We start from the raw sequence: 15,302 nt of genomic DNA on the forward strand, positions 1-15,302 counted from the left end.
CAGGAGGGATACCTGGATCTAGGAATCTACAGAGACTCAGGAGGAGGAGCCAGACAGATAAAAAGGAAACTCTCCGAGAGAGACTGGTGTTATGGGATCACAGGAAGAGGGAATTCCGATAATCAGAGTGGTTAGCAGTAGGAAATATTACAGATAGGTCAGCAAGGTAGGAACTCTGAAACATGTCCATCAGTTTTTAGCAACATGGAAATCATTGGTGTCTTTGCCAGAGCAGTTTTAGTGGAGCACAATTAGAAACCAGTTTACACCGTAGGTTGAGATGGAAGGCAATACCTACAGGCTGCTTTTTCAAATAAGCTGTGAAGAGGAGGAGAAAGGAAAGGAACAGGGTTAAGGGGAGGGAGGCATAGGTTTGACTTTAAAATGGAAGAGCCCCCCGCATACTGACAGACTGAAGGGAAAGAGCCAGGGGAGAGAGAGGGTGAAAATTCCGGGTGGAGAGTGGTAATGGATGGAGCAGCATCCCTGAGGAAGCTGAAAGGTTGGTGTGCAGGGGTGCAGTGGTGGAAGTGGCCTTGAATAAGAAGGAAAGAATGTTCTGCATGCTATCCCATCCTGTCATCTTTCTCGAGCTACAAACATTTTTCCTTCCTTATTCATGAGGATCTCTGTGCTCAATACACGAATCTTCTGACAGTGGTGTCTCTTTGTATCTGGTTTCTGTTTCTACTAGACTGGGGCTGCCATATCAGATCGTCGGAAGGTTGCTGTTAGCTCAGCCTGAGAATTCTTGGCATTCACGTTTTAAATCAGAGTGTCTCAAAATGTCTGAAAGTTATTTTATTTATTTATTTTTTTTAATTATTATTTTTTTTTCCCCAAAGCCCCAGTAGATAGTTGTACGTCATAGTTGCACATCCTTCTAGTTGCTGTATGTGGGACGCGGCCTCAGCATGGCCGGAGAGGAGGTGCATCGGTGCGTGCCAGGGATCCGAACCCTGGGCCACCAGCAGTGGAGCGCACACACTTAACCGCTAAGCCACAGGGCCGGCCCTGAAAGTTATTTTAAATTCACTTAAGTTGTAGAGCTATGTATATGCCACTTAGCATTCTAAGGATTTGGAGTTTTATAAAGTGAAAGAAATTACCCAAAATAAGTTGAATCTCGTTGATTTTCCCTTATTCAGAATATTCATAATGCATATGCTTTATTGCAATAAAGCAATGCGATGCGTATGCTTACTATTTTGTATACTGAGTGCACTTAGAAAAAGAATCCTTGTGTCTGTTATTTGCAGAGGAGAGAATTGTACGCATGCTCAGTGCTTGGCAAAGATGCATGCTCGTGAGCCAAAACTCCTACTCGGTTGTCATGGTTTCTCTTAAGGTATAATAGCATTTGGTTTTTTAGTTTTTTGGCTTCATTTATTTCGTGCCATTCTAGTTAATTGTGAATGTGCTGAAGGGATAGTTAAGGAAAAACGTAGCTACATTTCACCAACTTTTATCACAAGTATTTTTTTTTTTAACTTTTTATTATGGACCTTTTCAAACATGTGCACAAACAAAGTCGTATATTGAACCCTGGTGTACCCATCAACCATCTTCGAGATTATTAACATTCTGCTGTTTTTGTTTGATCTGTTCCTCCCACTTGTTTTTCTTGTTGGAGTATCTTAAAGAAAATTCCATGTAGCACTTCATTTCACTTGTAAATACTTCAGTATGTATCTAACATATAAGGACTAAAACCCCAAACCATTATCACATCCAAAATCGATAATAATTTCTTACTATCTAATACCCAGTGTATATCAGTCTTTCCCTGATTGGCTCAAAAATGTCTTTTACATACAGATGCCGATACAAGCAAGGTCATAACATTGCGTTCAACAGATAAGTCTCTTAAATCTCTTTTAGTCTGTCAGTTTGAGAACTGTTTTCCATAATTTTTCAGATTTTTTCAAATAAAAAATCTTTATAACTCAGTGCACGAAACTCATAAAACAGAAAAGTACAAAGTAAAACAATAATTACATGCAATCTCACCACCAAAAGATAATCACAAATAGCGTTTTCGTACGTGTCCTCACATATTTAAGAAAACAAATCTCTGGATGGGGAAGCATTTTGCATCCAGTCTGAAACCTTTTGCTACATCCCATGGGTACAGACAGTGCAGCTTTGAGGGTGAACTGACATGCCACTGTGGGGGTGGAGACAGGGAGGCTGTACCTGTAGGTGAGTTTTCTTCTTGTTCGCCATTTGCCTCTGCGACATTCCACTGTTAGTGTCTCCATGCTGTGAACCCACCACATAACCACCGGGTGCTGTCGAAGGCCTCAGTGGACACTTTCCATTGACCATTTGCATGTTCACCTCTAAAGCACTTTAATATTATTATACATTAAACATTGCTCTCTTGTGCTCTTTATGCTGTGCATTTGGACAGAGGTCAGAACTGCAGCAGGTAAGAGCGATTGGCGTTTCATGTAGATAAAATGAAATGCCAATGGTTTTTGTCCCAAGTGCTGAGTATAGACAACTTTGCTTAACTGTAGTGAGCTGGAAGGAAAACCAGAAATAATATTCCTATTCACAGTTTTCTGAGGATGAGTTGTGAGGAATTCACAAGGAGCCAAAGAAATACTTGTGATACTTTTCTGTCCAAGACAGAAAAGACTCGCATTCCTATTTATCAGAAAGGAAAAGCGATTTGCTAAGCGTGAGCTTTGGCATCTTCCTGAGATGGTTTACTTATTCATTTGTTCTTTACGTTGTGGCTTCAATTGCTACTATCTAGCAGTGCTTTTCGCCTTGACAAAGCCAGGTGTCCAAGGAGCTGCAGGACCAGCAGTTGCTTATGTGTCTGAAGATGAAGGATTCATGAATTCATACTAAGGGATTATTTTAGGAACAAAGACAAAGGAACATTTTTAAAAGAAGATTATTTTCTAGTGATTGTATGAAATATTTTTTCACGGTTTTTCTTTCATGAAGTTACATAAATCAAGTGAATTAGATAACAACTACTGCAACTATGTGTCCTACAAGACTCATGAATATTATTGTGCAGCATCTGGGAAGTGCAGTGTGGCTTATATTTTTTTCTCAAAGTGTTGGTTTTTTTCAGAACATGCCTTTGGGCAGCTTAAATCTAAATCTTAATGTTTAAATATGTGTTTCTAGATTATAGTATAATTAAAATGTTCATTTAAAAGAACAGTTTTAAAAATCAGATTCTCCAAAGTCGTGAAATATTTGTCAGTTTCCCAGAACTTGAGCAGTCGAAGTAACAGTAGCTCAGAAGTTAACATTTAACCTGGCTTAACTTTTAAAGTTTCCTTTTCCCCGAGAATGACAATCAGGTCTTGAATGCCAGCTGCTCTTTCTGTTGGGTAGACATTTGTAAACTGTCTAGTATTAGCTACACTTTTGTGATGGAAGTGGCCTTTGGAAAATCTAAAAGTGTCACTGAGGCAGCTCCTCACAGGCTTTCTCCCCCGCCCTGCTAAGGCATTCAACCTGTACGTGTGGACACCTGACGGGGACACAAAGCAGGGCTTGTGGATTCCGACGTGACTGCTGTTCCTCTGGACTGCGTTTGTTCTAGAGCCAGTCGGCCCACCTGTTAGACACATGCCTATAAAGTAACGCTGCTGGGGAATGGTGGACCCCTCTGTTTCTCTGTGTAAAGGTTGCTGGTTAGTCTTAGTGATTTGTCAGACCACCTGCATTTCAGCTTTTGATTTTAAATATGGACAGGTAATGTTAAGTATCCAATCACAGAAAGTTTATACCTGTAGTCCACACAGCTGTAACCACCTAACCTATATTTCTTATCAGACTAGATTCAATTTCTCCCTCAAACGTTCCCTAGCAAAAAATGAGCTTGTAGGGTTTCATAAGAAAAAACTCAGATAACTTGTATTACGGTGTATATAACGTTTAATTTTTTTGTTTTTAAGATCCAAGAAAACATTCTTGGCCAAAATCTAGGGGAAGTTACTGCCACTTTGTACTGTACAAGGAAAACAAAGACACCATGGATGCTATTAATGTACTGTCCAAATATTTAAGGTTAGTATCTTGTTCTTGTGCCTATACAAAATCAAAACACGGAAATTTATTTTCCTCTTTCCATGCTAATGAAAAAGGAGTGGGAAAGGAGACAGATAGCAAATGTGCCTCCCAATTATAATTTTCTTAGACAATAGGTGAATTAATTTTTTTAACTCTGTCGCATATTGCCAATGATTCAGGATGAGAATTCTGTAAATAAGTAGTTTACATATAGTTGAGAATTACCAGTCCATCCAGCTGAAAATAAAAGTTAACTGTCTTCCCTGAAAGCCTGCACTTTGATATGGCTGCAGAAGTTTGCTGTACTAAACTGTAAGCCCTTAATTCCTGGAGATTGACTGGACTGAAAACCCAAAACCAGTCAGATTTTCTCATAGGAATGCAAATATAACAGAGATTGGGTCTCCAAGGATGGGCCAGGTGCCAAAGAATTTTTTTTTAGAAATGAGTACAGGCACCACAGCAAATCTGTATGCAATGGAAATTTACTTTTCAATGTACATTTAACCCAGTTTAAACATGGTACACAGTGTGTTCATTTGCTAGGGCTCCATAACAAAATACCACAGACTGGGTGGCTTAAGTAACAGAAACTAATTGTCTCATGGTTCTGGAGGCTAGAAGTCAAAGATCAGTGTATTGGCAAGTTTAGTTTTTTCTGAGGCTTTTTCTTGACTTGCAGATGGCCACCTTCTCTCTGTGTCGTCCCATGGTCTTTCCTCTGTGCGTGTGTACCCTGGAGTCTCTCTGTGTGTCCAAACTTTCTCTTCTTATTTAGGTCACCAGTCAGATCGGATGGGGGCCCACCCTACCAACCTCATTTTAACTTAATCACCCCTTTAAAGGCCCTATCTCCAGGAGTTGCATTCTGAGATACTGGGGGTGAGGGCTTCAACATATGAATTCTGGGGGAGCACAATTCAGCCAGTGGGACTCAGGATCCTATTAAGTAACATTTTGTTTTACTCTAGTTGCTGGCTCTCTGGGAGGGAGTCTGGGAGAATAAACCATTCCTGACAGGAGGATAGACAACTGGGGAAGGAGTTCCTCTGAGGTCTGGAGTTGGGGATTGCTCAGAGTTCAAGAAATCCTTCCTGCTTTTTTCCCGTTCATGTGGAGCAGTTTTTATAAGATACTTCTTAACCAGCTTACTTATATCTTCGTGTCAAAACTATTCAAATCTCTGTTTTAGCATTTAGCTTTTTTATACAAAGAAATAGCATGTATTTATGGAAAATTCACATTATTAGTAACTTTTAAAATTGAAGATATGAGAGCCGGCCCGGTGGCATAGTGGTCAAGTTCGAACGCTCCGCTTCGGCAGCCTGGGGTGCGGATCCCAGGCACAGACCTATGCACCGCTTGCCAAGCCATGCTGTGGCAGGCGTCCCACGTATAAAGTAGAGGAAGATAGGCACGGATGTTAGCTCAGGGCTAATCTTCCTCACCAAAAAAAATTGAAGATATGAAATTTTCAAAGTAGTACATTATCTATCTAAAATGAGTTTTTCTTCACCTTCACAGTTAGTAATCTAATGAATTGCATGTGATCAACAGGATGTGCATTGTTTCCTTTTTTGTTACTGGCTAGCTGAGTCTTTGAACACCATGCTCTTTGCTAATAGCCACACTATTGGTGAATGTTCTAGGTCAAGCACTGCAGAGAAGGGAGTTGTTTAGGTATCATTTACTTTCTTAGCTTACATATTAATTTATGTTTTCCTGGGTACATTTTTCAATAAAGTTTCTCCTTAATCTTCTCTTATTCTGTTATGATTTTAAGTATATATATATATTTTTTATTGTGAAATTTTTGTTGTACGTTATTGTTTATCAGTCACCATATAAGTGCATCCCTCCACCCAAAGTATATTTATTTTTAATCTTAAATTATGAGAAATATGATTTCCTGATGGTATGTGACTTCAGATGGTTTTGTTTTTGACTTACCAGAGTCAAGCCAAACATATTCTCCTACATGGGAACCAAAGATAAAAGGGCCATAACCGTCCAGGAGATTGCTGTTCTCAGGTGAGTAGAGAGTACATACTGGGATTCCTGCTGCAAAATCCTAGCACTACCTGTCACAGTTTTCAAATCTGCTTTGTGGGTTTACCTCTTCCATCTTTATTTTTTAGTTATTTTTGTGTGTGTGTGAGGAAGATCGGCCCTGAGCTAACATCTGCCAATCCTCCTCTTTTTGCTGAGGAAGACTGGCCCTGGGCTAACATCCATGCCCATCTTCCTCCACTTTATATGGGACGCCACCACAGCATGGCTTGACAAGTGGTGCGTCAGTGCGTGCCTGGGATCCGAACCGGCGAACCCTGGGCCGCCGCAGTGGAGTGTGCGCACTTAACCGCTTGCGCCACCTGGCCGGCCCCTGCCTCTTCCATCTTTAGATGGTACCTTTGCCAATTCAAAAAATTCTGTTTCTGTTTGTTTTTTTCTTCTTGCTTATCTGTATTTCCTAATGTTTTTCCAGCAAACAGATATTATTTGTGTAATTTTTAAAGGGTTTTTGTGGTAGAGCCAAAAGAAGAAGCGCTTCTTTCTCTCCCTTCTTTCTTTTGTTTATTATTAAATATCATTTATTTAAAATTTAATTACAAAACAGTGAATGAGCTCTTTTATCTACACACTGGAGGTACAGAGATGAAAAAGGTGGTCTCTGCTTTTGAAGCAGTTATAATCTAATGGAGCAGATGGACAAGTGAGTCAGAGCTCACCACATAGTGAGATAAATGCTGGAATTGAGGTATATTTGGGGTATTAGGGTAAACGTGACAACAAAGCAGGAGACTCATCATGGGGAGCACAAGCCTTTCACAGAAAATGGGATGCTCGGGTTTCAATCTAGATGAGGGTTTCTCAGCCTCTTCACTGTTGGCATTTTGGGTGGATGATTCTGTGTTGTGGGGCCGTCCTGTGCATTGTAGGACATTAGGCACAGCCCTGGTCTCTACCCACTAGATGTCAGTAGCGCACACACACACAACCCCCTGCCCGTTGTGACAAACAAAAATGTCTCCAGACATTGCCACATGTCCCTTGAAGGGCAAAATTGTCCCTGGCTGAGAACCACTGGTCTAGATTCTAGAAGGAGGAGTAGGAGTTTCCTGGGGCTGAGGAGGGTCTCGAGTTGTTTGTCCTGAACCAAGAAAATAGCTTGTGAAAAGGCATTGGAAAGGAAATGGGGTGCATAGTGCGCTTGGTGCCTGGCAGGTCCCTTAGTTTTGTGGGAGCATAACAAGAAATAAGGCTTGAGGGGTAGGCAGGATCCAGATCCTGAAGGACCCTGTAGGTCATGTTGAGGATCTTAGACTTGACCTTAATCTCAGCAGGGGGAGTTGTGTGTAGAGGCAGGATTAGAGGGTGTGGGTGGAGTAAGATGGATGAAACTAGAGATGAGAGCTATTGCCAAATTCTGGGGAAGAGAACAGGGGTCTGAACCAGTCAGTTCCGTGAAGGTAAAAGGGGAAGGATAATTCATAGCTGTGCGAAGTCAGGCAAACTCAGGCCTTCGTCTTAGTGCTCCCCCTGAAGTAGGGAGAGGCCGGAGGGAGTGATAAAGGGGCAGGATAAAACTCTTGGAGGAGATGCCTATATTTATTATCTTTAATATGGTGATAGTTTCATGGGCTTGTTCACATGTTAAAACTTGTACATTTTGAATATGTACAGTTTACCATATGTTAATTATACTATAATTAAAAACAAAGTCATCTGTGCTTGCTGTCCCCACTTAAATACAGATATTTATTTGTAATTTCCCCATCTTTTCATAAAGAATTTGAAGTGGCAGCTCCTCTTCACTCCACAATCCCCTACAATCTGGCTTCTTTCCCACTTTTCTGATTCACTTGAAATATTGTCAGGATTGAGTCCCTGATTGCATCCTAATGGGTTCTGCAGTCCTTTTCTTCCTTGGCCTTGGGACAGTGTTGTGGGGCAGTCGTAAAAGCAGGGTAGGAACATATTCTCTCCATGGCTTTACTAGTGGTGCGTGCAGATGTTGACGTGTTTGGAAGAGAGCAGGAGGAGACACCTGAAGATGACGGCGTTTCCTACACGGTGGCCTGTTCTCGTTTTCTTCCTGAGACACGTGGAATGTGGAGTAAGGTGCTGAAAGTGAAGGGGGCAGGGGTGGGAAGGAAGCTTGAAGAGTGTGAAGATTCGAAACAGCCTCTGTGGGTAATGGGCCAGCTGGCGGACTGGAAACTCTGAAGAATGGGGGCAACAGCAGTGGCTTGAAGGCTCAGGCTTTCCCATCCTCTGTGGCTTTGGGACACAGAAGGAACTAGGTAGAAAATGAAAGTTGTACCATAGTTGTACTTTGTCAGAGATTGCCTTGTTCACAGCTTGGTATATTTTTTGTGGGGAACTCTTTTTTCTTTGTAAACCAAAATACTTATATAACGTGTGTTTTTTTCTTGAAAGCAATAAATAACGTACCTCTTTCCCTGTTAGTACATAGCAAAAGATATTTAAGTACATGAATGTATCCTAATAATGAACTATTACTCTTTTTTTTATGTGAGGGTCAAAAAATTGCATCTCATTATTTTATATTGCATTATATGATGTGAAATCTCTTGGACTGTTTGAAGAGTGAAGATATTTATTTCTCTTCTTGGTCAGCCACCAGGTGTCATACTTGATCACGGTGCTGCTCTTTTCATAGACCTCTGTTGACTTTATCATCTTCCTGTTGACTTAGTAAGAAAGCATATTAGACACCTAAGTGTTGGCCTTTGGAAAGCACACAGCACTTATCTCGCGGATGCAGGCTATACCCTTAGTTTGCTTAATAGATACGTGGGGCCGGGGAGATTGACCTTTCCCGTGAGAACTGGTGAATAGGATAAAGCCACTCTGCCACCCAAGGATTTTAATTATTGTTGATGATCAATCCTGGGGATAAGCAGCATTTCTTTTCACCTTCATGTAACTCTCCAGAGTCACCTAGTAATTTTAACAGGATCTCAAGCAGGAACAGCCTCATTCAGAATGATTTGTTTCTTTTCCTGCCTCTTCCTGCCAGTCTCCTTTCTGAGCCTGGGCCAATATTTCCCTGGCTTTGTTAATAAAGCCTTTTTGTGCAACATGCTGCTTTGGTTGGCTCCTGATGTTTAAAAGTGAGATTTTGGTATTCCTAAGTTATTCACAGAATTTGCTATGACCAAAGAGCTTGATCCAGGATCATCAGAATTAAAAATGTGAACAGTATCATGAAGATATTGTCAGCTTCATTCCATCTGTTCTTAGGGAGCACCCACACCAACAAAAACTGAGTATAGCTCTTCCTTTCTGCTGTGCCAGTGGGATTCAGAAATACGTGTCTGTTGTATATTCAGGAATAGACAATAGAATATGATTCAGCCATGAGAAGGAAGGAAGTACTGCCACAGGCTACAACATGGATGAGTCTTAAAAAGATTATGCTAAGTAATAGAAGTCAGACACAAAGGGACACACGTTATATGATTATATTACTATGAAATGTCCAAAATAGGGAAATCTATAGAGATAGAAAGTAGATTAGTGGTTGCCAGGGGTTACAGGGAGAGGGAATGGGGTTACTAGATATAGGGCTTCTTTGGGGGTTGATGGGAATGTTCTGGAATTAGATAGTGGTGACAGTTGCACACCGTTGTGAATATACTAAAAACCACCGAATTGTAGACTTTATGTGGTTAAAATGATAAATTTTATGTTAAGTTAATTTTATCTCAAACAAAAAAAAGGACAGACCTGTCCGACACTTCCATGGCTATCAGGGAGCAGTCTCCAGAGTCTCTTTCCAGAGCTGCCAAGTTGCCTCCTGACTCTTAAATATTCCGTCCATTTCTGCAGCAGTAGTTACTAACCAAAGAGGAGTTCTGTCCTCCTGTTCCCCCCTCTCTTCATCCTGATCCTCTGCTTTCTGGATTCTTTGGAATACAATTCCTGGATTAATTTATGCCCTGTGGTTCTACCATTGTCCCCATATATCTGAAGTTGAGGACATGGTGCCCTTTTTCTCCTGGACCAGCTGCCTCTGAGCAGCTGGCCCAAGGCTGGACTAGACCTGCTTTACGCCTGTTTAGTCCTCAAGTTGGACAGAGGGTTGAGGGCGGGGAGGGAGGGTAATGGAGTATGAGCTTTGCCCATTTCCCAACTTCTCTGGCTAGCTTCCTGCATTTTATGTTGACAGATTTTTTTTTCTCAAGAAATTTGGTCAGGCTGCTTCTGCACATATTGGACCAGGAAGCAAATAGGCTGATTGATAATGCATCAAGGAATTGATTGTCTTCAGGGAGTATGGGGAAATTTTCAGCAAAGGAACAAGAATTGTGTGAGAGGTAATGGCAAGCTGGTACTATATAGGTGAATTTTGAACAATATGTTTAACTCAATAACAGAATATTTGTAACCAGAGAGTAAGATCAAATTTCCCATAACCAGGGCCATAACCAGAGAGTAGGATCAAGTTTCTCTGTTAACTTTTCACCTAACATTGGGACTTCAGCGGCTGCAGAGCAGGGCACATTCCTGGGGACTGCAGCCAGGAGGAGCTACTTTGTGTCTACAGACCAGGCACCTGGGGTCAGAACGCAGCGATTCATGCAGGCCCAGTGCCCAGGATCCACGTCCAGGCCCTCCCGACTCCTGTGTTTGCAGGCAGGGCTGGAACATGGCTCCTGATGGCGGGAGCCAGCGGGGATGAGGTCAGGGAGCAGCGCTGAAACATGCCCAGAGTCTAGAGCCGGGAAGAGTGGGGTGTGTTCTCCAGCAAAGCAAAGCTCAGACACCTTCATTCTAGGAGTTCTCAGAGGAGAGGCTTTTCAGAGAAAGTCTGAATTCAGAAAACATTAAAACCATTTTCTTATGCACAGTGATGTAGTATGAAGCATTATTTGTAACTTCAAAAAATTGTAAACAACCCAATGACCCAAATTGGGGACTCTTAAATAAAGTGAATGGTTAAATAAATAAGTAAATTCCAATTGATGGATTATTTTTGACCATATTAGATTATTTCCAATTACATAAAACCTCTTCACTAAAATAGACATGAATACTGTCTAACAAAGTATCTTTAAATGACAAAATATGAAAATTTCAAATGAAAAGCCAATGTCTTATTTAATGGTGAAATACTAGAAGCATTTCATTTAGGCCAGGAACAAAATAAATAAAGATGACCACATATTACCACTATTTATCATTGTTCGGAATTTACTATAATGCAAACAAACAAAATTAAGAAAAAAGTGGTATAGGGCCGGCCTCGTGGCTTAGCAGTTAAGTGCATGCGCTCCGCTGCTGGTGGCCCGGGTTCGGATCCCGGGCGCGCACCGACAGACGGCTTCTCCAGCCATGCTGAGGCCGCGTCCCACATACAGCAACTAGAAGGATGTGCAGCTATGACGTACAACTATCTACTGGAGCTTTGGGGGAAAATAAATAGATAGATAGATAGATAGATAGATAGATGAGAGAGAGAGAGAGAGAGGAGAGAGAGAGAGAGAGAGAGAAGAAAGAGAGAGAGAGAAGAAAGAGAGAGAGAGAGAAAGAAAAGAGAGAGAGAAAAGAGAGAGAGAGAAAGAAAAGAGAGAGAGAAAGAGAGAGGGAAGGAGAGAGGGAAGGAGAGAGGGAAGGAAGGAAGGGAGGGAGGAAGGGAGGGAGGAAGGGAGGGAGGAAGGAAGGAAGGAAGGAGTATAAAAACTGGAAGGGAAGTGGCCAGATTTCAGTTTTTGCAATAGGGTGATTGTTTCTACTCACGGAGTTGACTGGAAGTTATATAAGATAAGAAAGATTGATGTACAAAAATCAATATGCAGGCAATAGCCAGTTAGAAGTTATAACGGAAAAAAGAAGTCTTTTACACAGGAAAAGGTAAAAAGAGAAGATACCTAAAAAAGAAAGATTTTTAAAAAGTATAAGATCTTTATGAAGAAAACTTCTAAATGCTATTGAGAGATGTAAAAGACTTGAATAACTGAATGATGTAACATGTTCTTGGATACATATAAGTGTCTTATTGAATAAACGTATAAATTTATGCTGATACTAATGAAAATACCAATAGAATGGGGTTTTTTTAAACTAATCAAGCTGATCATAAGGTTAATTTTGGAAAGTTAAGATGCAAAACTAGCCATAAAAATTCTGGAAAAAGTGACAAAGGGGGATTAGCCTCAGTATATATTAAAGCGTATTATAGAAATATAGCAGTTAAAGCAATTTGATAATGGCACATAAATAGGTAGAGTCGAGTCATTATAGATCCAGATACATCCACAGATTTAGTATGTATTCAAAGTAGCATTTAAAATCAGCAGAGAAAAAATAGTTGAGTCAATGAATGTTGTTGAGATAACTGAGTAGCCATCTGAAAAAAAATTAAATTGGCTCCTTACCTCAATTCTCTATTTTAAGTAAATTCCAGGTGGATCAAAAATTTAAATATAAAAATACAACTGTATGAAAGAATCAGTGATGACATTTTCGTACGTCTTCACTGAGTAGGTCAGTGGCGATGCTTTGCCAGATATTAATGAAACCAAACAAAAAGCACCAGCAGCCGCACTGTCACCACATAGATAGATAGATAGATAGATAGATAGGTCGGTACATAGATGAATATGATATAAATGGTTAGTTTTTGCAGCCGGGTCCTTGGTGCAGTATTTATAGTCTGGGGTCTACCTTTAAAAACAGGACAAAAAGCAAAAAGATATGTTGGTATGTTGGTGATACTGTTAATTTAAAATACAGAGCCAAGCCACTGAGCAGCAGCAACTAACACGTCGCTGGTTTGAGTGTGAAAAACACTCTCCCCTCTTCTTTCCTTAACCTTCTTGCTGCCTAGGATGAGGAAACTCTATGATTTAAAGCAGAGAGTGAGAGCAGGACATCTTCCTGAGTCATCATGACCTCCATCGTGACCTCTTTAGGCATCAGAAGTTGACTGGGAGAGAGAAATGGAAACTCCCACTCAAAGCCCCTGGAAAGACAGTGCCCAGAGGTCTTGTATTTTTTGCCACAACCAATGTAAACTTGTAAAAGACCAGTAGTGAAGATTAGTGTATTGGTGAATGCGTGGAGGCCAACACTTCTCTACATGAGATGTCATAAAAAGCACATCACTGCTATAAGCCAAAAGGAAACAAAATTAAAAATATTTTTATTATTAAAAAAAACATACTGTAAAAGTACTCTACTTATTCTTGGGATACTTTTTCAAAAAATAATCTCTGACTAGGGACACCCTTTCTAAGTATGACTTAAATCCCAGAGCTATTTAAAAAAGAAATCATAGGGCTGGCCCCGTGGCTTAGGGGTTAAGTGCACGCACTCTGCTACTGGTGGCCCGGGTTCAGATCCCGGGCGTGCACCAACACACTGCTTCTCCAGCCATGCTGAGGCCGCATCCCACATACAGCAACTAGAGAGATGTGCAACTATGACATGCAACTATCTACTGGGGCTTTGGGGAGAAAAAAAGGAAGAGGATTGGCAATAGATGTTAGCTCAGAGCTGGTCTTCCTCAGCAAAAAGAGGAGGATTAGCACGGATGTTAGCTCAGGGCTGACCTTCCTCACGAAAAAAAAAAAAAAGGGGAAAGGTGTCCTTACAGTGGAAAAAGCTAGCAAATACCCTCCTAACCCAGTGATTATATTTGTCACCATCAGTGATGGAGGCACTGAGTCATTGCCTTTTGCTGGGTTGCACTGAGAAGGCCACAGCATCACCTCAGTTGTATTGCTCCTGAAAGTTTACCTGAGTCTGATTACAAAGAACAATCAGACACCTCCAAATGGAAAGGCATTGTGTAAAGCAGCTGGCCTGATTCTTCTAAAAGTCAGATATCAACATAAAACAAAAGACTACACAGTTCCAGACATTAGCTTAGTGGAGACTAAATAGACATCACAACTGCAGTATGTGGTCCTTGATTAGATCCTGAATTTGGGGAGCTTAAAAAAAAAAATCTAATTGGGGCCAGCCCGGTGGCATAGTGGTTAAGTTCGTGTGCTCCACTTCGGTGGCCCGGGGTTCGCAGGTTCGGAACCCTGGCACAGACCTACGCACCACTCATCAAACCATGCTGTGGTGGCGTCCTATATATAAAATAGAGGATGATGGGCACAGATGTTAGCTCAGGGCCAATCTTCCTCAGCAAAAAGAGGAAGATGGGCAACGGATGTTAGCTCATGGCCAATCTCCTCACACACAAAAAATCTAATTGATGTTACTGGGGTAATGGGGTGAGTTTGGCTATGGACTGCAGATTAGTGGTGTTGAATTCATGTTGGGCTTCCTGAGTGTGCCTGTGGTTACGCAGGAGAAGCCACTTGTTCTTAGGAGACACACTGGAGTCTTTAGGGGAAAGGTGTCCCAGTGTCCACAGCTGACTCTCAAATGGTCCAGTAAGATATATAGATTTTACGTGTGTGTGTGTAGTGTGTGGGTGTTCATATATCTAGAAAGAGAGAGAATGTAAATCTGGGAAAATGTTAACAACTGGTAAATCTAGGTGAAAGGTATAAGGTTGTTCATTATAGCGTTGCCAATTTTCTCCAGTTTTGAATTTTTTTTTCTTTATTTTTTTTTGGTGAGGAAGATGAGCCCTGAGCTAACATCCACGCCAATCCTCCTCTTTTTGCTGAGGAAGACTGGCCCTGGGCTAACATCTGTGCCCATCTTCCTCCACTTTATATGGAACGCCACCACAGCATGGCCTGACAGGTGGTGCGTCGGTGCATGCCTGGGATCTGAACCCGGGCCGCCAGCAGCGGAGCGCGCACACTTAACCGCTACGCCACAGGGGCAGCCCCCAGTTGTGAATTTTTTTAACATAAAGTTGGGAAATTTTCTAAAGTGTAAAATATAAATAAAGTAAATTTACAAAATGGGAAAGAATGTTTGCAAACTATGTAGTAAAGGGTAGATTTCCTTAATATGTTAAAACAGCAAGAACAATATTAGCAATCAAATAGAAAAAGAAGTCACAGGACGAACAGGCAGTTCACAGTCAACATATGAAGAAACGTTTAACCTCACCCACAAATAAAATATCGTTTTTAACTTATCAGACTGGGAGAGCTCAAAAAGGTTTCTAGTCTGCTGTGTGAGGAGACAGCGATGAGGCAGTGGGCGCTGACATATTAGTGGTGTGAGTGTAAACTGGTATGACCTTTCTGGAGGGCAGTAGGGGTTAAAAATTAAAATTCCTGCCTTTCACTTCTATGGATTTATCCGAAACATAT

General features: G+C 41.1%; 1 protein-coding gene across 2 annotated transcripts in view; it reads left to right on the forward strand.

Moving 5' to 3' along the window:
• The window catches only part of PUS7 (pseudouridine synthase 7), a 50,325-nt gene that overhangs the window by 15,359 nt on the left and 19,664 nt on the right, over positions 1 to 15,302 (forward strand). For both annotated transcript variants that reach the window (XM_087439900.1, XM_014794467.2), the window contains 2 exons: positions 3,930 to 4,041; positions 5,998 to 6,075. In XM_087439900.1, coding sequence (XP_087296026.1) covers positions 3,930 to 4,041; positions 5,998 to 6,075 — 190 coding nt within the window. The remainder of the gene's footprint in view (positions 1 to 3,929; positions 4,042 to 5,997; positions 6,076 to 15,302) is intronic.

Source organism: Ceratotherium simum, chromosome 1 (genome assembly GCF_057802395.1).
Source record: "Ceratotherium simum simum isolate JZ-2026a chromosome 1, ASM5780239v1, whole genome shotgun sequence".
Taxonomy (NCBI): Eukaryota; Metazoa; Chordata; class Mammalia; order Perissodactyla; family Rhinocerotidae; genus Ceratotherium; species Ceratotherium simum.